At 38.3% G+C, this 23,858-nt stretch overlaps 4 protein-coding genes across 5 annotated transcripts; 1 reads left to right on the forward strand and 3 right to left on the reverse strand.

The window, feature by feature from the left end:
- Positions 1–182: 182 nt before the first annotated feature.
- On the reverse strand, positions 183–2,449 carry LOC101293927. Its single transcript, XM_004307407.1, has one exon. The coding sequence runs from the start codon at positions 2,392–2,394 to the stop codon at positions 466–468; it is 1,929 nt and encodes a 642-aa protein (XP_004307455.1). The 5' UTR covers positions 2,395–2,449; the 3' UTR covers positions 183–465.
- Positions 2,450–8,424: 5,975 nt separating this feature from the next.
- Positions 8,425–9,614, reverse strand: LOC101294213 (60S ribosomal protein L35-like). The gene is made up of 4 exons (XM_004307408.1): positions 9,543–9,614; positions 9,310–9,445; positions 9,065–9,221; positions 8,425–8,692 (listed from the first exon to the last, which is right to left on the reverse strand). Exons 1-4 carry the CDS (start codon positions 9,544–9,546, stop codon positions 8,618–8,620), a joined length of 372 nt encoding a protein of 123 aa, XP_004307456.1. The 5' UTR covers positions 9,547–9,614; the 3' UTR covers positions 8,425–8,617.
- A 6,111-nt stretch (positions 9,615–15,725) lies between these two features.
- LOC101294795 (monoglyceride lipase-like) lies at positions 15,726–17,794 on the forward strand. Of its 2 annotated transcripts, none has more exons than XM_004307410.1 (6): positions 15,726–15,861; positions 15,981–16,013; positions 16,103–16,232; positions 16,313–16,459; positions 16,581–16,711; positions 17,153–17,794. In XM_004307410.1, the coding sequence occupies exons 1-6, from the start codon at positions 15,859–15,861 to the stop codon at positions 17,663–17,665; spliced, it is 957 nt and encodes a 318-aa protein (XP_004307458.1). In that variant the 5' UTR covers positions 15,726–15,858; the 3' UTR covers positions 17,666–17,794. The 2 variants fall into 2 exon arrangements, with proteins under 2 accessions (XP_004307458.1, XP_004307459.1); XM_004307411.1 differs by having other exon boundaries at positions 15,738–15,744.
- Positions 17,766–22,147, reverse strand: LOC101294506 (splicing factor 3B subunit 3-like). The gene is made up of 2 exons (XM_004307409.1): positions 19,727–22,147; positions 17,766–19,654 (listed from the first exon to the last, which is right to left on the reverse strand). The coding sequence occupies exons 1-2, from the start codon at positions 22,145–22,147 to the stop codon at positions 18,428–18,430; spliced, it is 3,648 nt and encodes a 1,215-aa protein (XP_004307457.1). The 3' UTR covers positions 17,766–18,427.
- Between the last annotated feature and the right edge of the window lie 1,711 nt (positions 22,148–23,858).

Below are 23,858 nucleotides of genomic sequence, written 5' to 3' on the forward strand. Positions count from 1 at the left end.
ATTTACCCGTGTATGTTTCATATATTCAGGTAAGCATACTGTAGATAATTTCTGTTTCAGAGTTCATTCTAGGCTAACTATGCGTGGAAGAAACAAGGTACTGACTAGATTGGTCAGCTAAATACCGGATTGAATTCTTTTACTCAATGGCCTTTATGATTTGCAACTGTTGGACTTTGCAGTTACATATCATAATCGGCTTTGATATATTTCTGACATTGAAATATCAACCAGTCAAACAGGATATAACATTTGTATGATCATTATTCTGTTTGAATTAAACCTGGGTAGTCTCAAAGCTGAGCCAAAGCAACAGGGTCATAAATAGGAGGGGTTGATGGGATAGTATTGTAAAATGATGTCATATAGTTTTATAGTTTGAGAAAGTTGGCTGTTCTTATTCTCACTATCTTCACTAGCCATATCAAAATAGTTCAGTTTGAATTGTAGTAGTCTTAAATCATCTCAGAGAGGGAGGCAGCTCCGCGGAGGAAACGATGAAGATGTTGGACTGAGTGAGATAGAAGTCCCGTGGAACAAATCTGACAAGTAATTGCCCAAGTCATCAGGAGAAAATCTTACAAGCAACTCCAAATTTTTCTCCTCAGTCAGCATCACCATGTATGTGTCGTAAAATTCTTGATATGTTGGTACTAGTTTCTGCGCTATGGACACCTTCAAGTCATCCCTCAACTTCCTATCCTGTACGATCCAGGATGTTTGTTTCCTATATGCCTCTTCGAAAGCTATGTTGAACCTTCTAAAACACTCCTTTGCCATTTCAGTAGACATTTCGAATGACTTCTCTGGTAAGGATGATAAAACCTTTGTCCAGGCTGTGATCTCGTAGGTTGAAGCATATAGTTTAACCTTCTTCATGTGTTCAGCTACCCATTCTTCACCGAGGAGGAGTTTCAGGTTGGGTGATTGCTGCACCTTCTCAACAATGAAGTGAAGATTGTTGGCAAGGAAGAGATACGCCAAACCCACATCTTTGTAAATCTCAGCTTTAATGTCAAGCTTGCACAAAAGAACTAAAATGAGCCAAGCTAGGTGGACTGACACTGCTGGTGTTGAACCTTCATCTGGCATTGAGCTCTTGAAGGAGGTTTCATGAAATGAAGAGTTTGCTGGTGGTGGATAATCAGCAAGAATATCACAGAGAATTATGCTGTAGTCTGCTAGTGAAGTTAGATAGTTCATCACTTTTTGAGTAAGTGGGTGAACCCCGCCCCCAGGGACTAGAATTTTTGTAGAGTCCTTTTGAATGGTTGATTCAAAATCTGAAAGAATAGAACGGACAGAATCTCCAAGTTTGAGCAATAATGAAAGCGCTTGTAGTTTGCTACCAGATGTTGATTCAGAGCAGAATACTGCTTCAGTTTCAGGCCAAAGATCAGAGACTGCTTCATGGAGTTCCATTAGCCCGAAAATTCTTTCTGAAACTTTCTTGGTCTTGACAAGGAGTTCAGGAAAACTGAATAGGGTGGTTGCTCCCTCTTTGGTTATCTCATAAAAGCATGACTCTTTGATGGTCTCGGATGCTGCAAACACATGATCACAGAGAATTTTCTCTCCTTGAAAAAGTGTCTTCACAGCAATCTTTGCAGCCTTCATCCATTTCTTGATTTCATTATCGAGTGCTTGCGAATCCATCTTCTGAATGTGAGAAGACTTGAACCGCTGGATTCCAAGGTGATATAGTCCCTCGTCGATTATTGACTTTCGGATTATCCTGTATATCTTTGCACACTCTTTACCATAGCCAGAACTGATCATACAATCAGCTATTGACTTCAGATCTGACATGGCAAGTACTGAGGCTCTCTCAACCTCAGTTATCGACTCGCCAGCAATATCCAGCTCATCATCTGATCGGCCCTCAGCCTCTTCATCATAAAATTTGCTTGATCTGCTTGAGGATCGATTTGAAACTGACTCGGGGTCTAGCTGATCACGGCTTGCAGACAATATCTGGTAAAACTCTTTCTCAAGCCTTTTCATCGCTAGTTGCATCAGATTCTGAGCAATCACAATCTTGCTGGATGGAAATCTTTCACCTAGTAGAACATGCATAGCGCTACGCAAGGTTTTGACTGCTTTGAGGTACTCTTTGGCTTCTTTCCTGCTTTGCTGGAAGATGAAGGTAACCTTGGTGTACGAAGAGGAACTTGGATCCCATTTGGTGATGACAGCCTCAGCATTTTCGATGTTCTCTTCCATCATCGACAGGGAGAAGGTGCGGCTAGGGGTCGTGCCAGCGAAAGAGCTAGAATGTGAATAGTGAGAAGAAGAGAGGGATTTGTTGGATGACATGAAGAAGAGGCTGGACATTCCTCTTCTTGGCGGTGGGAGTGTGGTGATACCACTCTTTGGTGTCTCTGAGACTAGCATTATCGACTATGAAGTTATAAAGCTCGTAAAACAAGGTTAGGGAAGAAGAGCTTTGTTGAGAGGAGTGCTTACTTGTTATGGTTATGGTCATTGTTTTTGGTTATGAAGAGATTTTATAGACAAGAACTGTTAGTTGTCAATTGAGGAAGGTGTATTTGATTTGTTCCTTAGACTTGACTTCCATGCGTGTCCATTTTGTATATGATGCTCTCATAGATATATTAGTTGAGACTTAAGACTAAGAATCGTTCTTAACCCACGGATAAAGACGCAACTCGTAATACATTAATACAGTAGTCATCACCAGAAGTTATATGAAGTATTTCATTTCATATTTTCATATATTTCTTGGTCAAGCAGTTTTTGCATGGTATTTTCCTGTATTTTATTTATTAGTTTATATATCATATTCAATGGAAGCATGGTCAAGCACTCAATCCAACTGCAGCATTGAAACGCAGCTCTACATAACACATTTATATAGTATTAGTTGGTAACTTCGTCAAGAATTGATTCAGTATATATACAGGGTAAAAATCATGTCATATATTTGATTTCCTATACTTTCTTAGTTAAAGTGTAATAATTAAGTGCGATATGTGAATCATTATTGAGATGATATTGTCTCAACTTAACCATATTAGATGTTGGAGTGTGATATTAATTTCCTCTTCATGAAGCTCCATAATATTCATGGGAAGTTGTTTATATAGACTATGTATGTACTTCTTTACAAACAAGTAGTCATATATCTCAAATTCATACCTCTTCATTCATCTCCAAATGCATGCGTGGTGAATATGACAGCTATTAGTTTGGGTTTTTGGAAAGATTCAGTATCAGAATATGAATATAAACCGTTGATTCAAGAAAAATTTGGTTTTAATATGCGCTCTTAAACCGACCATGTATTTTGCAAAAATAATATGGGACTGTGTGGCAAAAGACATCATCACCTTCGAGTTCGTATTCATATATCCATTCAAGTTGGAGGGTAGGAGAAGAACGATGTGTATTTGGCTCAACTAGCTAGCCGAAGCAACCTGGCAATTGTATTTGGCTCAACTAGCTCTAGGAGAAGATCACGCCTTCTCTTGAGGTTTATTAACGAAGTCCATCGATATGATAGAGATAGGATTAAAGTCATTCATATTTGAACTTAAGGAATTCCAGGTCCTCGTTTAGAATGTAGAACAAATTAAGCAGTGACTGACCAGACATCTGTTAGCAAGTCGTCGTTCCCAGAAATACGCATATGTTGGACAATATGCCTACTTGTATAATCGCAGCTTGTCAATCGATCGTTCAAGAAATCTTATTGGTCAAGTAAGGAATGTGCTTCATTTTGTTTTGAGAACCTCTCAATTTGTACATATGTGGACAGACTTATCAAATATCAAATATATATAAGATGAAAAGCACATGACTGGTTTTCTCAAAGATCTGCATCACCCATATAAACCATAATTGATTAATTTGGAACATGTGCAATTTTGCATACTATTATTCGAAAATATATATATGGCATTGTAATGCAGTGCATGCATGATTTGAGTCTTTAAGCATACAAATTTGACATGCATGCATCATATATGGGGAGGAAAATCTCTGATAATTATTCTCAGGCTCCCGGCCGCCACATTTGTTAGATTTATGAGTATTCTAGATGATCAAGCCTGCTAGCTAGGTTAATTCGATCATGGAAACCCTCCAATTATCAGTGGGATTTGTGAAGCACGAACAATTATATATGAATTTGAAGTTGTTGTGTACGTCTTAGCTTTTGTGAGGCAATTTGAAGGTGCACATCCTTAACCAATTCTCAAACACTTTAAATAGACGTTACTTTTTAAATAGATGTTACTTCACACATGAATTGAGAAAGAAAACTAAACGAAAACCAAGGGGTTAGCACTTAGCAATAAGGAAATCGATCAGTCAAATCACACATACGTCAACACGTAGAAACTAGAAAGTTTATACTTGTTGCAGTTAAATTAGTAGTAGATCGAGCATGAGAGAAAGAGACAGTTCTTGTTGACGATGCATTCGATCAAGTACTGTATATAACATTAAGTCGCATACGACCAATAATGTTTATCAGAAGCATGTACAATATATAATACCATTCATGTAACTGTCTCTATATATCCAGAGATCGACGAACCCTAGCTGTTAATTGGTCCTGAGAATTTCATATTAAAAACACGTACTTAGACGTAGTAGTTGTTGAATGAGGTCAGAAAGATATTGAAATTGTGCTGTCCAATTTGTCTTGATGATTGTATAGGTTCACCTACAACCATTCAAGAGCTAGCAACAAAACAAAACCAAAAGAGATGTATATATATATTGTGACCAACTATAACAGCAATCCAGGATCGGATCTATAATTTGTGCTTATAATATATTGTGGATGATGATAACGAAACATGAAATGTGGATGTGAATGTTTGATTTCAAGGGATTTTTCTGTAGTAAACTGCAAGATTGTGAATGAGTCAAGCTCTTTGTACTCCGAAGGAATTCAACAATATATGCAGTTTATAGCCATCATAACAGATCCCAAATTTGATTCTGAATAACGTGATAGATATTTTAGATATATTCCAAATAAGTTCTTGCCTTCTGGCTTTCCAAGAAGAATTGCGGCTTTGGATGCATGCATGCACAAACTGTGTGTACAATTCAAAGCTATGATAAGCTCTCAATCAAACCAACAATATTGGTTGTTTTAAACATGCCTAATTTCATCACCTGTAAAAGAGAGAATGGAGAAAATCTCTATTATGAATATATGGACATTATGTATCATATATGTAGTTGTACAAGTTTGAACTGATACGTAGGTTCATTATCCGGTAGGTTAAGCTTTTGGTTAAAATTGGTAGTCATTCACTCATTAGTACTAGGCTATGAAGGAGAATTAGAAAACAAGAGGGGAAACAAATTAGTTCAATATATGCGTTTTTGATTTTGTAATAAGAACTCTAATATTTTGACAAAACAAGAACAGCTCAGAGGGTCAAATAGACCGGCATTACAGTTCCACACAGCGCGCACCAGATTACTAATGTAATGCTGCTGCTGATGCAGTTAAACGTAGAAGATCAGAATGACGAGCGACCATATCTGATTATCATAAGTATCTTAAAAAAAAGTTGCACCCTTGTGCAAGAAACAAAGAAGGTATAATAATAATTTGTATGATGTTGAAGACAGAGTAAACAAAGTTAATTTAGTAAAATTAATAGGACAGATGGTAATGACCAGAACTAACAAAGAGATAATGAACAGGTCATCATGCAAGAGAAAAGTCAATACATGGTGATTATTGAGGGTTTATATATGTATTATGAAGGATGATGATGATGAAACTTCAGTGTGGACTTAATTCAATGATTTCACAAATGGCAGATGATCGTGATTCCTGAATGAGTTAAAGCAGTTTCTGAGAACTAGAAGCTTAGCTCTCCCAAAGATTCAATGATGCGAGAGCCATGAAAGCATATCCTTGATTTCAGATACCCGATATATGTTTTATCAAACAACAAATACAGAAACAAAAACTTAATGGGACTTTGATGAGCAAGTTCGGTTTCTGTAAAAGATGTAGCAGAAAATCATGTTTCCTCCAATGTAGCAGTAAATCTGTACGGCAGGGGAGAAAAGGAGAGGGTTCTGGTCGACCATGCAATCAAGTTGATCAACGTATCTATAAGTCGCAGACGACAACTGCAAATCTTTATCAGAAGCAGAAGATAATATCATTCATGATTCATGTAACTGTCTAAGTGCAGAGAGATCCAAACCAACTCGTAGAGACAGATCGAGAACACTTGCTAGTCGATCTGCTGGACAAAGTAGTTGTTGAACGATGGTCTATAAAATTACAAAACTTAAGCTTTCAGACTGTCATGAGTTATCGAAACGTTGTTGTTCATTTTGTCTTGATGAAAAAGGTGTACACAGACAAAGCACAAAACAAAACTAAGATATTCGATCCCAATCTATGAACAAGTCAACAGAACACCAGAGGATCTATAATTTGTGCTTGTATGGATGTGAGGATTATGATGAGACTTGTGGATGTGAGGATTATGATGAGACTTGAGATGTGGATGTGAGTTAGGTAAAGTTTGATTTCAAGGGCAACATGAACTAACTGCAAAGGGTGTGAATCAGTCAAGCTGTTTGTACTCTGAAGAATTCAATAATAGATGGAGGCTTAGAGCCATCATAACAAATCCCAAATTTAAATACTAAAATACGTGATAGATATTTCAGATATATACGAACTCAATAAGTTCTGGTGTTCTGGATTCCCAGCAGGGTCGTTTGAATCCATGCATTCGGAAACTGCTTATAATTCAAAGAGATTGCTAAACAGTTGTTTGACAGAAAAGCAATACTATATATAGCTGGAAATGTGCTTCATTGTTGTGATAAGTTCTCACTTGAACCAAGGTATGGTGGTGTGCATCTAGAAAATGTTTTGAACATGTGTCAATTTCAACACTGAGAAAGAGGGAAGTATGAAACTATGAATCCATGGACGCCATGAAATATTGATCAGTGCATATGGCCAAAGACTAAATATAAACTGCAACTATACATTGTTAGTTCATTTCTTAACAGCTTATATTTCTGAGACTCGGTCATTGTACGTGTAACATATAATTGAAAGAGAAATGAATAGGAGGTAGAGTGAGGGAAGATGTCAGCTGGACATGATAATAACAACCATGTCTGCTCACAACTGAATTCGGTGTGAACCAATTTAATTGAGTACAAGGGTTCAGGACCCATTTGATTAGAGTTAATTGTCATTCATTTACCAATCATAGTCTACTGCAACAAGATTCGGAAAACTAGTAGACAGAGAGCACAAGTTGTGTAGTTGTTTGAACGAGGCTGTAGAAACACAAAATGCATTGGGTCAGAAGATATGAAATTGGGCAGACTCTCAAATGGTCAAATAGGCAGGCCGCAGGCGTTGATAATTCACACACTAGCAACATACATTGCTGCAATTCTTCACTAGAAAACTGAATATATGAGATCACAAGTTCTCCCAAGATTCATTTGTTTTTTGATTAGAGGATACAGATGAATTTGAAGAGAGAATGGTTATCAAATACTAATGACCAGAACTAATTGAGATTATGAACTGTCAGGAGAGTATATGTATAATCTTGTGATTTATAAATTGTATTAGGGATATGAATCATATGATGACAATGTCGATGACAATAATGACCTTCAGATGTGCATAGATAATAATGACCTTCAGATGTGCAGTGTGCGCACAAGGACTAACGTGTCCCCAGACATAGTTTAAGGCAGTGATTTGAGTAGCATACCACAGCTTAAAAGTTAGGGCCATATGGAAACAAATCCCAACATTGGTTCTCCAAATAGGAATGACTGCTAGAATGAGTTCCACAGCTAGAATTCTACACAAGCCAACAATTCAAAACCATTTCCTTCATCCTCAGTTTTGGATTCACCAGACATTAGGAAGCCAACTCTTGTTAAAGATAAAAGGTGGGTAAGAAAGTACAGAGAAAGACAAACGCTCTACCAAGTGGGAAAGTTAAACATCCTAACTGGCAGTTTACTAAGATACACATCTAGCAGACAAGAAATCTATGGCTTGTAGAAGATGACAGTAAATACGGTAGGAAATGTGCGACACTAGAGAACCATCTGAAACTAAGAGGTCACATTAAAAGATCACCAACAGATCTCTTTGCAATGCACAGACTTCAAACATCAAACATGCAATCATGTACCTAAAAGATCTTGCTCATCATAGAAATTCCAATCCATTGAGCGACATTGTGATCATTTAGCCAAAGCCCAAGTTCAGGCAATCTTGAAGCATAAAAACAGTTTACTTAATAATTAATAACCGGTACACTACCAAACATAATTCAGGTCCACAACAATGTACCAGAGAATAACGACATGAACCAAACCATATCATATAAAAGAAAACTATAACCAAATGATAACCCGAGAAGCATTGATAAAAATCTGAAGGAAATCTAGACTATCATCACAGAAGAGAAGAACATAATCGGTTTGGGTGATACCCAAACTAGAGAAGTCAAATAAAACACCAATATCTCATGTTCAACATATCAATTCAAAATCAAAACTTGTGAACAGAAGTTTCTATTACAAAAGATAGATGACCTAAATAAAGCAGACCAACACTCTATGCCTTGATGGCAAACTTCCTCAAGGGGTAGTACATCTCCCTCTTCTTCTCACGTTCAGTCTTCAAAGATGCCTGCATAACCAAATACCATAACCAAATCAACACAAACTCTGAACTCCAGAACACTGATTCTACACAAACTCTTCACAAACTCAAAGACGCATATATAAGCAAACCAGATCAGTATGCTCAAGATTTTTACGTAAACATTACAAAATCATTGTGCAGTTACATTACATGCTATAACATAAACATCGAATCATTTCATTCTTTCGCCTTTAAAGTTCAAAGTAAAATCACTCACAAACAGAGCTAAACACTAGAGCGACAATCAACAGACCACAACTAAATATTCACATACAAACAGTAAAATTTCCTAGTCCTGAGTTTGGTATCATTCACCAAAAGTTCAATATTTCCAAATAACCAAACAAGGTAAAGTACCTGGTGCTTGGTAAGCCTTCGGCGAATGGCCCTGGTCTTCTTGGGACGAAGATCAAGAGGCAAGAGCTTCTTGTTCTTGTACACTTCCCTCAGAGCAGCCTTCTGCTTCTGCGAGATCACTGTCAACACCTGAGCAATCCCAAGCCTCACAACCTTGCTGCACAACACATCAAACCGCACCATAAAAATCACATCTTTAATTCCCAAAACCAAAAACGAAAGCAAACAAACTTTGGGGTTCTTACATCTTGGAGAGCTTGTTGGGTGCGCCACCGGTGACCTTGGCGACGCGGAGGAGGGCGAGCTCCGCCTTGAGATCCTTGAGCTGGGCCAAAAGATCGGCCTTTGACTTCTGCCTCAGCTCGTGAACCTTGATTCTGGCTGTTACAGATTCAAACAACAACAACCAAGATCAGAAACTGAAAATGGGTGAAGAAAGCAGAACGAAATCGAAGAGAGATTGGGAGGGTAGGGTTACCCATTGAGAGACTGTGTGTGAAGTTCGGCGGCTCTTCTCTGCTTTCACTCTAAAATGAAACCCTAAAACTATGAGGTGTGTTCGTGGGTTTATAGGGTTTTATATAGTGTGTGGTGGGCTAGGTTTGAGTCTGCTCTTGGGCTGATGTTGTTTTGGGCTCTGTAGTGTTATCGTTCTGTTTTTTATCCAATAGGCCCAAGGAAATTTTCAGGACTAAGTTAATCTCACAAGAAAAAAAGAGTCACATATTACAGCATGAAAAGTTAATAATGTTGTCCAAAATGAGAAAAGTCGGAATTTACAGCATTAATTTGTCTTTTATCTTTTGATTTGGTGATTCTCGGCTATGTCATTCTTGTTTGCCGAAGAAGTAAAATTTTCGTTAAACTTTGGGGGATGAAAGTTAGTAATTCTCGGTATACAAATTATCTCTTGAATATGTTTTATCATTGAATTTGTGTGTTTTCTATGTTATTTTATGTTGGGTTGGTTAGGGTTGGGGTTCTATATAATCAATAGTAGCTAGAGAGCTAAATTATGGGGTAGGCTAAAGACAAGAGCTAGATTAGCAAGATTTATTCTGATACTCATTGTGCCTTGTGTGATGGGGGAGTAGCAGATATTGACTATATATTCAGTGCCTGCCCTCTCCAAGGAGGCTTAAACTTCTAATGTCACCCTCTTCCTTTTAGGGGGACGGAGAGATTGTACCATTCGAGCCTCTCTTCTTCTCCGGCCGGGACTCTTAATCCAAACTTCCAAGCTAGCTAGCTTTGTGTGTAAGGTTTCTCTAGGTCTAGCCCTCAAGGATAGTTTGTTCTCCCAAATTAAGGATCGGAGTAGTGCGAGCTCTCCCCATCATGATCAAGGATCCCTAACCTTGCGAGAGTTTTAACTTACAGATGTTTGAATCGATTGGCAAACTGTTAAACACTATAGAAACTAATCATCATCAGGTTTTACATGATGTAATTTTCTGCCTGCATATTCTCCTATACAGAAGGGTTGAAAAATCACTTAGAATTCTACTAGCAAAAAAACATCTCACACGGATTCTTTTCTCACATACTACTTAATTTTTTGCATCCAGCAAGATTTTCAAAGCTAAAGATTGGAGTTTATGAGGAGATGTGAACAATTATATTGGAATTAGCTGTAAGTGAAGGTTTGAATCACAAATTCATCTAAATATTTGTGAAAAAATCATTTTAAGATTGTGCCCAGTAAAGCTGTTTGTATTCATTTGTAGCAGTAGAAGATCTTGCTTGAACCACATGAGATCCAGAGACCAACCATGCATGGTATATGGTGTAACTAAAGTAACTAGAAGATGATGGTGTATGGATGTATGTTGAGATCCATCAGATAGCATACAAGTAGTATGATGGCATACTAGGCCATGACATCTATATGAAATTTTTTTTTTTTTTTTTAATTGCGAACACTTTTTCACACGGTAAAAAGTGAGTCATATGTTAGTTTTACACACACAAAACTGTGTGAATAGAAAGTTATTCACACTGACCGTTAATTTTATAAAGCAATTATTTTTATGAAAAATTGATAGGATCCACGTTAACAATTAACACGGACTTTTTTAATCATGTGTAATGAGCATATATATTAGGCCCCTCTCTGGGCAGCACAGATGTGCAATTTGTGAGTGTAGGGTAAGTAATGGCTTTTCCACACTAAAATCTATATGAGAAAAACATATTTCACACCGATTGAAATCCTTGAGAATGTGTGTTTTGCTAGTAGTGGAATACTAAATTAGTGAAATTACTGACAAGGATATAAGGCAAAAGGTCCTAACGTACCCGTATCTAGCTAGATCTCCTCCATAAAACCCTAACGACAGTGATGTTTAGAGAGAAGGATAATGATAACATCTATGTTGCTTCTGGAAATCTCACTCCGATAACGTCAACACCTAGCTTCCTTTCGATTAGTCCAACTCCAAAGTTAATTCGCAAGCTGTGACACTTGCATTGACACTAATCCAATATAACATTATTTTTCTTATAGTGGCCGATTAAACAAGGCCGTGAAAGTGATATTCCTTGAAAAATCATGAAACTGATGATGTTCTAACAATAATTTTTAGTGACCATTTCTCTCCGCTATCAACAAATTCAACATGCTAATAACTCTTTCAAATCAGTCTATATTATGATTTGAGTATATTATTTCATCTGTGCATTGCTCCCAAGATCCAACGTTAACGTATGTGTTTTAGGTTCAGTTTAAGAGACATTACACAAATTTTAACATTGTTTATGAGTCATTAGATTTTAAAATGTTTAACGGTTTAGATTTATTGTTTGAATGATGCATGCATTCGTTATTTCTCATCCTCATCATTTTCTATCCCAGTCTCTTCCATAATCTCATTAGCGGGTTTTAATTTGGTAACTATCACGTACGGATATATTTTCAATTTTTTTTTGTTGGGTTTCATTTGTGCTATCTACTTGCTGTTGAGTAGTATTTGTTCATCCCAAATGCTCATGTCCTTGATGAGTTGATGGTCGAACTTTGTTCTACAGTTGAATGTGATAACTATTTCCTTTTCTCATCTATGATTGGTATACATTGTGGCTTCAATGTACTTAATAAGAGGACTCTTGAATCGTTAAACAGTTTCATCAAGAGCAGTATACGTTGCATAACGATGAACAAGTCGAATAACGATATTATACATATAAATATATTGACGCACTGCAAGACGTAACCAAAAATCAAATTGTATATGACAGCATCAAATTAGACAAGTAATTCCTATTATACTGTAGTTGTTAGCAAACCCTAGCATTAATAATAGGGACAAGCAACACATCAGAGACATCATCGTTCCCCCGGACCATATATAACTAATATAAGTGAAAAGGTAATTTAAACTACTTTGGACGAACTACCTCTAAGATACGCTACCCAGGCCAAAATGGATGCCGACTTCTTAAACTATTGGCAAATTTTCTCAGTGGTGGATGTATTAAGTCGCAAATAATCTTGGTCAGTAGCTAACTGGAAAGGAGAAATGTCACGATTGAACACTAATTATGTAGGGCTTGTGGGTAAGACTGTCATCATCGATTGTGATTAGTTTACTACTAAGCACTAACTACTTTGTCTGCATGTCCACGTTAGCTGTGGGGGTTTTTGGTGTGAGATTTATGCTGCATCGCGCCTTGGGTTTACAGTTGCTCCAACAATCATGTTTCACTCATTCATTCTCATATCATTTTAAAATCCGATGCGTTATCAGTCATCAATGATCTTGGTAGCGAAAAGGAGGACTGGTCAGTGGAAGGCATGTTAATACAAGAGATGCATGAAGGCCATGTTTCGCTTCTTTTCTTCAGTGTTATGTAATTATTGTCCAAGGAAATGTAATCAGGTAACGCATGTTTTAACCAAATATGTGTTTTTGTTTCTTGCATTTCAGATTTGGGTAGAGGAAGGGCTACAATGGCTCTCCGAGGTACTAAATATTGATGTATCTATTTAATCTATTATCAATAAATGTCAGTGAGCTGTGGTTTGGTTGGTTAAGGTGTTTAACTGACAATTTTGAGAATCAATATCAAATTTGATATCTAAATCATCATATGATTTTCGTATTTAGGGTCTTGAGGCTGACATTTTGTACGTTTATTTAGTTATAGCTGATTTAGATCTAAACCTCATATCTACGCATGTCCAATTGAATATAGTGGTAGAACGAAGAGATAAAGAGGAGACCGACACGATTTTGCTAGTCACACAAGTGATTTTCAGCAATGTCATAGCCGATTGAACTGAAATTCGATTCAGAATGCGGTTCAGAACGGTTTCCATGCAATTTTTTTAGCTCTGCTATGCATGTTTTCCGCCCTCATTACACTGTCACACTAATTGCATGCATAGGGGATTGTACAACTACATTGGCACCTTATGTCCACAACAGAATATATACAAGGTGTTTTTGAAAGGCTATAGTGAAACCGCATATTACACTAAAAATATTCACCTCATTATAATGACAACAAATTTGTGCACACAGATGCTATTTTTTTGTTTTTGTTTTTGAAAGGGTTTGCTCACATATGTTTTGTAGATTTATAGCAAATATCAAAGTAAAATTTATGAATCAACCAAACATCAGCAACACTTGAATTGAATTTATTTGAGTAAGTTATTTAGAGAATCAGCTAGCTGTGCTCCATGAATTACACAGTCATAGAGCCAAACAGACAAGAAGAACAAGTTATATGCATGGCCTCGATCTTCCATATGCAGGCCAATACCGATCACACATAATTTTACCTTTGTCTATATATACCTGCAAACAAACTCATAAATCCATGAAAACTGACCAATTCATCAGCAAGTTTTGTATCAAATCAGAAAATGACAAAGCCACAGTATGGTTTTCCGTCCAGAGAACCCAGTTACAACCGCGTACGTTGACATGATCTTTCTTTTTCAGTGTATATTGATATTTTTGGTTGGGTTTTGAGGTGCAAATGGTCTCGTACATTTGGTATATGAAATCATTAAGTCGACCTCTCTAAGGATATGAATGAAATTCACGCATGACATGATTTCCATGTGGTCGGTCAAGAACGCCGTCGATTATGATACACGTCTGAATTACTGAATAGCTGAGGCCCTAAAAGGCAAATAATTGGATGCATGCTACATGTTTGGAAATTGGTTTTCAGCCTATTCAAAAAAAAGGAAGAAAGAAAAAGGTTTTCTGAGCTCAACAAATCACAAACACGTGATTGTTAGCTAACGAGATATGAGAATCTAAAAACAGTTTATATAAATTTCTTGGTCAGTTAGTGACCAGATTAACGCTACTAACAAACATATTTAACTTAAACTAACATACTTAACTAAATACATGAACCGAACCCATTTATTTACACCCCCTTAAAGTGATTTGAATAGTCGAGCTAACCCATAAAATCACCTTTTAATTTCATGATCCACCAAAGTTTCTAGAAAAGGAGCATCTTTATTGGCCAAAAGTTTTCCCATCAACTATTGGAGGACTTATCTTCTCAATTCCCAATCATATCTTCCATTTCCTTCTTATCTGATTTTCATGTCCCCTGAACCTGAAGCACCTAAAGGAAACTCAAACATCATTCAATGGATGCAAAGCCCCACATTGCCTAGCTTGGCGTTTATGCACATTTTGACTTAGCAAGAGATAATGGAATAAGACTCTTGCACAAAATGTGGCCAAGACAAGTTTGGGATCTACGTACAAGGATCGCTGATCTCACCATAAATTAGGTTCCCAATCTTAATCATTTCAAGAGATAATGTTTTAGTGATCCTGTATTATACATAGGTCGGAAATTTAAACAAAACTAAAATAAGTGACGGTCATAGTTTATAGAGCCCTCGATCGTTACTCGAAAAACGTTTTCTTCTTGACACGTACTCATCTACCATTAAGTGCTCATTGACATGAATTACATGATGCTTTATCTCTACCAGAACTATTAAGACTGAAAAGATAACCCTAGCTAATCAGTTCAATTCGTTTACAAGCAAGCTTGATAAGCTAGCGGCCATAACTTAGATATATATGTGTTACACAAATTTATTGTCACAGATTATTATCATGTCTGATTGAGAATCAAACCAATCATTCCCAGAAAAGAAGTTAATTACTTAATCAAAAATCCCAAATGGATAATATCCCTTGTATATCTTGTATAATACTAAATTAGATAATTTACTTCTATAACTATCCAATGCAAGAATCATATCCGGATTAAAATACTCAAAACCTCACCCACATTCTTTGCACCAATTTGCAACTAATTAGTTTGTTATCCATCTCTAATATTCTATCATAGACAGCCTTGATTTTCAAAGAAGCCAGATCCTAAGTTCAAGCAAAGAGTTAGAGTATTCTTCTATATGATTTGTGGGAGCTAATATTATATCCTAATTAGTTATCTACAATAATACAATATAGGCCGCTAAAGCCATAGCGTGTGTGTCAAGTTGATTTTATTTGGTTCCTTCCAATCTCTAAAGTACTACCACTCTTCCTATTCAGTTGTGTCAATTCGTTTTCATCAATTTAAGTTTCAAACTTTATAAACTCCCTTTTGAAAAGTCCAAATTGTGAAACAGGGTGCAGAGTTGACCACAATACAACACGGCCTGGCCTTCAGCTTCCTCCTATATATATGTAAACCTCAGCACTTTCCCACAAAACCATCCCACTCGTTTTTGTATTCCTGTATTCTTCAGTCTCAATCTTTCTCTGCACTAATTCTCTCACTCGTTCACTGTTCTTGATATCATGGTACCCTTCTTTCTCTCTCTCTTTCACACTCACTGTTCTTGTTCTCAATATCATGTTGGTTTTTATGTGTTTGTTTGTTTTCTGATCTGTTTTGTGTTTTGGTTTATGATTGTCTGCAGGCCATTGATATGGGGAATGTCATATATGAAGAGGTTAGCCCAAGTTCTGAGTTGGATTCTTATTTTGTTTTCAGAAAGATTGCTTTCTGTGTGTGATTCTAATGGTTCGTCTTTGATTGCAGGAGTATATCTTCAACTCTAGAGGAATGAAGCTTTTCACATGCAAATGGCTCCCAGAAAACAACAAGCCCCCGAAAGCCTTGATCTTGATCTGTCATGGATATGGCATGGAGTGCAGCATCACCATGAACAGTGAGTACTACTTACTTATTTGGACAAATTCTGATTTTCCCATCAAGATTTAAAACTCATATCAATGATCATGTATATAGGTACTGCAATCAGACTAGCCAAAGCAGGGTTTGCCATATATGGGATAGACTATGAAGGCCATGGAAAATCAGCAGGCCTTGCAGGCTTTGTCAAAAGCTTCGATGCTGTTGTCGATGACTGCACCTCTCACTTCACAAACATTTGCGGTTAGTATTCACACTCCTAGTTTTTTCATTCTGCACTCGAAAACTAAATAGTTTCTGAAACAAGCATATTGGTGGATCATATGTATGTGTTGGATATTGATGGTTAAATTCCATTGATCAGAGAGCAAAGAGAACAAAGGGAAGACGAGGTATCTGTTGGGAGAGTCAATGGGAGGAGCTGTGGCTCTGCTTGTTCATAGGAAAAAGCCAGAATATTGGGATGGTGCGGTCTTAGTTGCCCCCATGTGTAAGGTAAAGAGCACTCATCCTAAGACCTAGCTAATATCAATTTGCTTCTTTTTGTTTGTCTTCTACTCTTTCTTTTTTGTTCCCACACGTTTATATTGGACCTTTTTGTTGGAGCTTTTGATTTAGATTACAGTCGTACATACATACACCAAAAAATTATACAGTTCTGTTATTTTACATTAGTTTTAAAAATGTATTTGTTGACCAAATCCATCTGTTAATCACATAGATTTTTCGGCATCTTGTCGATAATCGATGTCTAATTGGGTGATTAGGGACTGTGATTAGTATAATAAGCATGGTACAGCAAATAGTTTGAATCATTCCACAAAGGCGTATGTAGCATACAGTCAAATTATAATTCAAGTTTTTTTTTTTTGTTAGTTCTTGAATAGTGTATTCAAGATTCTGATGTAAACTAATCTATTTGTTTTGTGTTAACAGATTTCAGATGAAATGAAGCCATCTCCAGTTGTGGTCAGTGTTTTGACTCAGCTCTGCAGGGTTATTCCAACCTGGAAAATAATCCCTACAAATGATGTCATTGATTTTGCTTTCAAAGTACCCGAGGTTAGAAAACAGGTTAGGGAAAACCCCTACTGTTACAAAGGCAGGCCTCGTCTGCAGACCGGCACTGAACTCTTGAGGGTCAGCACGGAACTTGAGCAAAGGCTTCAAGAGGTCACATTGCCGTTCCTAATCCTCCACGGCGAAGAGGATAAAGTAACTGACAAATCGGCTAGTAAACAGCTATATGAAGTGGCGTCGAGTTATGATAAGACATTGAAGTTGTATCCAGAGATGTGGCATGGTCTGCTCTATGGAGAGCCACTGGAGAACATTGAGGTTGTGTTTTCAGACATGATCAATTGGTTAGACAAGAGATGTTCCATGGCAAATTCAAGGTTAGAAGGAGAGTTGAAGATGGAGAATGACAAAGAAGTTTATAGTAGATAAAAACAGAGCAAGTAACTTGCAGATGATATATTTGTTTATTGGATTTATTTTTCTGTTTCCTTGTATTGCTGGGAATTACATGTAAAAAGGTTTTATAGAGAAATTTCAATTACCATTCTGTAAAACTATTACACAAATGATGAAAGCCATGTTGCTTCACACTGGCAGCAAGATATCATATACCACACACCCCATTGTCTTTATCTCGTTGATTTTCCAGGTGACCTGCCAAAAAGAAAATTGGATTTACACCGAGTAATCAATAGTAAATTTTGTTTTATGCACTATTTATACTTGATAACACAGCATTACAGCTTCAAACAGGTTGCAAGTAAGAAAATGTCTTATGTTAACATAAATATGATGTAACACGAAAACACTAGATTAGTTTATCATTTTAAATCATTGCTATGAAATCAATCACATTGCAACTGGACTTTCAAGCAATTCAAATTATCATAAATGATAAACCTTGCATGTTGTTAAACAGAAAACGAACAGGAGAACAGGAACGAAAAAGGAAATCGATTACGAGAAATTATAACATAAAGTGTCTACAAGATGCGAATTATCTTCTTTTGGTAACACTTCTGGTTAATCCTAACATTCATTTGCCACATGCCTCTCAAATTGACCTGCACAAAAAAACCAAATTCTCATCAGTATCCAGCATCTGTTTGACCAACAACGATATTAATCAGGGACACTAAATGCAGAAAGTATGAAAAAAGACCAGGAGGATCCCATTGAGCTTGTTCTTTCTTAAATGATCTTATTTCGAATTTCCTCAAGTTTCTTTAGTATCTCTGCAGGAGTCCTATCCAACTCGGCCGCAATTTTCCTCTGTACATCCATAGGCAATGTTGGGTACTGCTCGCAAAGATCTCCATCAATCACATTCTTAATCGGGAAATAAGCTGATCTATAAGCCATGTGATCTCTCCCACACAAGGGTGGATGTTCCTGCCTCATATACATCTCCAGGTGAGAAAAGAAGTCAATGTCATCACGGCAAGTGAATGCACACAATGCACCCAAGCTACCCATCACTGTCCCATAAAAGACGCAATCAGCACCACCTGGAACTAGAGATGCCTTCTGCAAGGAGATGACTACATCACCAACATGAAACTGAACTATATCCTCCACTTTGTTTGGAGCCCCATTCAACTTGCCCTGCTCCCATTTTATCCTCCCCCCTATTGGATCTTCTTCTATCTCATCTGAAACGTCCTGTGGTAACCGCACAAAGTACACATTCCCAAACTTGTCCGCACCTGCCATGGTGTCGAAATCAATATGGAACGATGCTGTCAGCCATCTTGGAACTCGATCATCAGCAAATATATACAGCTGATTCTCATCCCGCCTATACTTGCAGTAGTGGAATGACTCTTGAATGTCACCAACATATATTCGATCACGATAGGTGTGAATGGATACAATATCGTTGGGAAACAGCTTATTCTCACATTTCCTAAGCAACCTTTTTCTCCCCAAATCATATAGTCTGAGCACTGGTCCTATCCCTGCTAGTAGTCTTCCCTGAAACTGGCATAAAGCAAGAGGAATCCCATCTACTTCGGTCTTGTGCAAAAGTTCAAGGGATTTTCCATCATCAAGAAAGCGATATATATGAATATATCCTCTAGTTATACTTTTCTTGGGCCAAAATTGAAGTCCCTTTGCAGTTCCAACAGCCAAAAGTGTACCATGCTCCTTCAGAGGAGCCGCCCCAACTAGACCGGCATTATCATGAAAATTCACCGTACATACACTGACTGCAGATTCGTTATCGAGTTCCAGCAAACAAGTTGTTTTTGCTGTCTTTGGTTCAACAACTCTAATGCAAGAAACCCATTTGTCAGAATCTGCCTTTGGATAGCCATAGTGCTCATCAGAGAGGGCAACATCCTCATTATCATCAGTTTCCATCTGCTCCACATTACCATTTCCTTTTTCACCCATTTCTGCAGCCTCAGAGTATTCCTTTGGTGGAGAAAGATCTTCACCGTTACTACCCTTCCTACGCTTCATTGCTGGAGAGAAATCTTCATCTACATCCTCCCTAGTTTTCCTTTTTGCCGCTTCACGCTCTTCTGCGGTGAATGCTCCTTGATCACTTTCGATAATTACCAAAAGCTTTTGTTTCACTTGAACAGCAAACTTTCTAGGGGTGTACCTCAGAGGAATCACAATTTCATTAAATGTTTCTCCTAATCTTTCAATCATAAGAATCCTTAAGGAACTGCGAGCAACAGCAACTATACCTTCTGTACAATTACCAGATGAAAATGAGGCAGCATATTCCAAAGCCTCATAAGATAGGGGTGTTATCAGAAACTTTCCTTGATTAATATAGCCAAGCCAAGGGCGACTTGATAAACAAAGGAAAGCGGGCTTGCCTCCTATATTAATAGAAAATAGCTTCGGAGCTCTTAGTCCTAAGAATCGTGAACGGGAATCAGAAAGCTGACCTGTCACCATATCTACCACTGTTCTGAACAAAATCCCAGTTTGTAAACCAGCATTAAGGAATAGGTTGGCAGGATGATCGGCACCATCCTCACCACCAACTGACGCCTGAACCTCAAGAAATAGGAGAGATTCTGGAACTGAAGAGACGCTTTGAACGCTCAATATCTGCATACAGTCATCAGGATCCAATGACAATATACGAATCGTATTGTCATACGAGCCAACTGCAAGAAAACGAGATCTCTGTCTCCCTTCAGGTACTGGGGCAATGTCCAGACAAGCTACATCACCGGACAATTCATGCTTCTCAACCTCCGCCAGTTGACCAGTCATATCAACCTCAAAGTATATAAGTTCTCCTCCATTCAAAGCAATAACTACCTGAAGTCTATTAGAGCCGACCGATAGAATCTTTCTCTTTCCAGGAGTCCTCCATTCATGGACACGTCCACTGTCCCTAATATGCCTAATGCCATTTGGATGAACTTGCATGATACCATCATCACCTATCAAAGACACGGCAAGTGTAGCGGTGGTATCAAGAAATCCACTGTCAATAACTTCTTCGACTGTCTCACCAATTGAAAGCACAATAGTAGCATTTGCAAAGGACACCACAATGTATGCATCAAACTCATCGCTCACTTTCTTTTTCACTGTCCAGACAGCGTTTGGTACATCAGGAAGATCTGACACAGCCATCTCACTGATAGCCAAACCAGGTCTTAGTATCCTGAGAGATGAACGAGGACCCCGCCCGCAAAGTGTGAATATTTGAGGCGTTTCTTCTTCAAACAGATTAGAGACCTTCATGTCCATTATCGGCATCAAGCTCTCAACCTGATCAATCCTAACAAGGTTCTTAAGTTTCCTAGGCAGGAAACCCTCATCAGTTGCCCTCACCAAAGCCGAGGAGGACTCCACATCAGGATCTTCCTCTAATGCCTGCAACTGATACAAAGCATGATCCCCAAACTCCGAAGCAGCAAACAACAACCCCGATTTCAACACACACATTGAAGTCGTAACTGGGATTGTATCAAAGTACTTAATCTTCACTCCCTTGACAACATCCTTATCATGCTCCAAACTCACCTTGAATATATCCCCATACTCAGTCTGCACAAGAAAAAAGAACATAGACTTCTTCATCCTACAAGTAGCTGCCGAAACTATAAGAACCCCACGCCCTGCAGGCAAATCAGCACGCCGAGGAATCACAGCCCTCACATCCTCCTGTCCCTGATTCTTATAAACCACAAAATTCTCTCCACAAACCAACACTCCACTCGGCCCATCGCCGCCTCCTGGAACCGCAACCAGCAAATTGGCCCCATTATCAACCTCATCACTCCACTTCCTGCACACATTATTAAGCCCCAAATCAAGCTCGTAATATGTCAAACACTTTCGAGCATTCCCACTCGAATCGATATCGGAATAATCCACCTCAATGGCAGCAAACACAGGATTATCAAACCCACAATCAACTCCACAAATCGAAAACACAATTGTATGAGACTTATGTGCCTCTAGCGGTGACGATATCGTCAATCTATTAGCCACATCCCTGTTCAAAACATACACCAGCTTCTGCTTCTCACAGGCTCCAACCATAACCGCCCTACCTTTCGGGTCAGTAGCCAAATACTGACCCGGAACAATGCGGCGAGACCCGGATTTTCCGAAGGTCTCTTGGTGAATCTTCTCGAATACGTTCTTGTTTGGGTTGTAGCATAGGATTACGATTCGGCCGGAATCGGAGCCGACGACGATGTAGTCTTTTCCGGAGCCGGTGAGGCGAAACGGGGCCAAGGACCTGATGGCGCCGAAGATTTCGACGGAGAGGAGAGTGTGGATCTTACCGGTGGCGTCGGGGCGGAGAAGGTCGAGGACTTTGCCGCGGGCGACGGCGATTTCTTGGGTTTTGTCGCCGGAGAAGTTGCCGTGGATGGCGCAGACTATGCCCGTGGGGCGCTGGAGAGTGAGACTGTAGAGGTGCATTGGAAATTTGGGTTGTGGAGAGTGTGAACGTTAGGGTTTTTGGAGATTATGCAGAAGGTAATTGCTTCAGGTATCAGAAACTTCAAGGTTTCGACTTTGGAGGGTGTTGTGTGTTTAACTATTTATACAAGAAGAAGGATATTTCTTTTTTGAGTTTTTTCTTTTCGAAAAGGAAAAGGATTTATTTTTATTCTTTGAGAACTCTTTCGAAATGGAAAAGGATTTTGGAACCCACTGGGATTAGTCCAGTGGAAACATACTAGGCTGTAAGTGGGGCGAACGTTGTAAGAATCCTCTCGGTAATAGAAGACTCTTGGTTCGAACCTCAGCTTGTGAAAAACATTTGTTGAGGAGAGGTCATACCTAAAACTACTTCTAGCTTCCTCAGCCGCCATTTTTCTATAAAAAAAAAAAAATTTTGAATATATTACTGGTCATTTGATTAGGCTCTCGGTGTGCAAATTCTGTTCATATTAGGGTTATACTTGGCCCTTTTAAGTTAGGGATATTCAATAGTTTTGAATTCTACAAAAACCGAATAGGCTGTAACAATTTCATGCTAAGCCACCAAATTTTTATGGTTTGACACAATAGTTTGTTGACATTCCACGTAAAACTGTAAAATTTAAAAATCAAGACAAAAGAAATGAGAAGAAAATAATAATCCAAGTTCCTAATTCGGGTTTCAATCCCTTGGCACAATAATGGTGAAAATTCTGGGTTGCTTGGGAGGTCTTTAGATGTATTTGATTTATATCTGTTTGGTGATGACTCCATTCCATGCCCAATGCTCTAATCTCCCTCTGGGTGAAGTTGATTTCCTAGTCAGACTAGGTAAGCTTGCGGTGCATATTAACCTCCAACCGATACCTTGGGCCTAAAACCTAAACATAAATTCTAATTTTAGGCCACCCAAACTTATAAGTATTTATATAAGTTTTACATCTCCAACTTATAGAGTTAAATTCCAAAACTATTTTAATCCTTCATCATCTTATATCATCTTGAGTGAAAAGGCATGGCTCAACATGCTAGAGAACAAGACTGCCTTCACCACCAAGCAGCAGAAACTAGTTATCTGTTTAACGACAAGAGCAGCTACAGAGAGCTGGCTGAGACTGCCGAGCAGGGTAAGACGAGCAGAGATGGGAACTGGGAAGACTTCATGAGCTTACAACACTCAAGGGACATGTCGAGTAGGTTTTCGTCTATTACAGTACTGCAAAGTGCAAAGTAATTCAAAACAGAGGGTCCTAGAGATATGAACAATGGAAAAATTTATTGCAATGATAAAAATGATATCGATCTTTGCCATGACATTGATAGTCATTTTAGGCCTAGAAGGTCTCTCTTGGTACCATGCCAAGGCAGTTGCAATGCCCATACGATACACCACGAAGGTGTAGTGGCTCACGCCCTGCCTTAGTGCAAGGATTGAGATGATGGAGAGTCCTGCATCCATAATCTGTTAACATCCTCAATTGCCATACACATTTGTAGCGTATCGTATGGCCATTGGATACATCATACACGTTAATTCACATATCACAGACGCAAAACATTACAGCAGGGAAGAGCTGAGGGTGCTCACTGCTCACCACTAATCACATGTGCATTCTGCAAAGACTAAACCAAGGGAAAATGGGTTCGGAGGTTTGTGATCATCCAAACCTAAAATCTGAGAAAAACTAATCTAGTGTAGTTTGGTATC

Source organism: Fragaria vesca, linkage group LG7 (genome assembly GCF_000184155.1).
Source record: "Fragaria vesca subsp. vesca linkage group LG7, FraVesHawaii_1.0, whole genome shotgun sequence".
Lineage (NCBI taxonomy): Eukaryota > Viridiplantae > Streptophyta > Magnoliopsida > Rosales > Rosaceae > Fragaria > Fragaria vesca.

Bases quoted from the DNA above. Each gene is read 5' to 3' on its own strand.
- LOC101294213 (XM_004307408.1), bottom strand. The intron at 9,222-9,309 runs GTAAGAACCCCA...TGTGTTGTGCAG, and splicing joins CCCAACAAGCTCTCCAAGAT to CAAGGTTGTGAGGCTTGGGA. The intron at 8,693-9,064 runs GTACTTTACCTT...TTGGTTATGCAG, and splicing joins GAAGGCTTACCAAGCACCAG to GCATCTTTGAAGACTGAACG.
- LOC101293927 (XM_004307407.1), bottom strand. From the start codon at position 2,394: ATGCTAGTCTCAGAGACACCAAAGAGTGGTATCACCACACTCCCACCG.
- LOC101294506 (XM_004307409.1), bottom strand. From the start codon at position 22,147: ATGCACCTCTACAGTCTCACTCTCCAGCGCCCCACGGGCATAGTCTGC. The intron at 19,655-19,726 runs GTAGATGAAGAT...TCTCCACCAAAG, and splicing joins AAAGGAAAACTAGGGAGGAT to GAATACTCTGAGGCTGCAGA.
- LOC101294795 (XM_004307410.1), top strand. The intron at 16,460-16,580 runs GTTAGTATTCAC...TCCATTGATCAG, and splicing joins TCACTTCACAAACATTTGCG to AGAGCAAAGAGAACAAAGGG. The intron at 16,712-17,152 runs GTAAAGAGCACT...TTGTGTTAACAG, and splicing joins TAGTTGCCCCCATGTGTAAG to ATTTCAGATGAAATGAAGCC.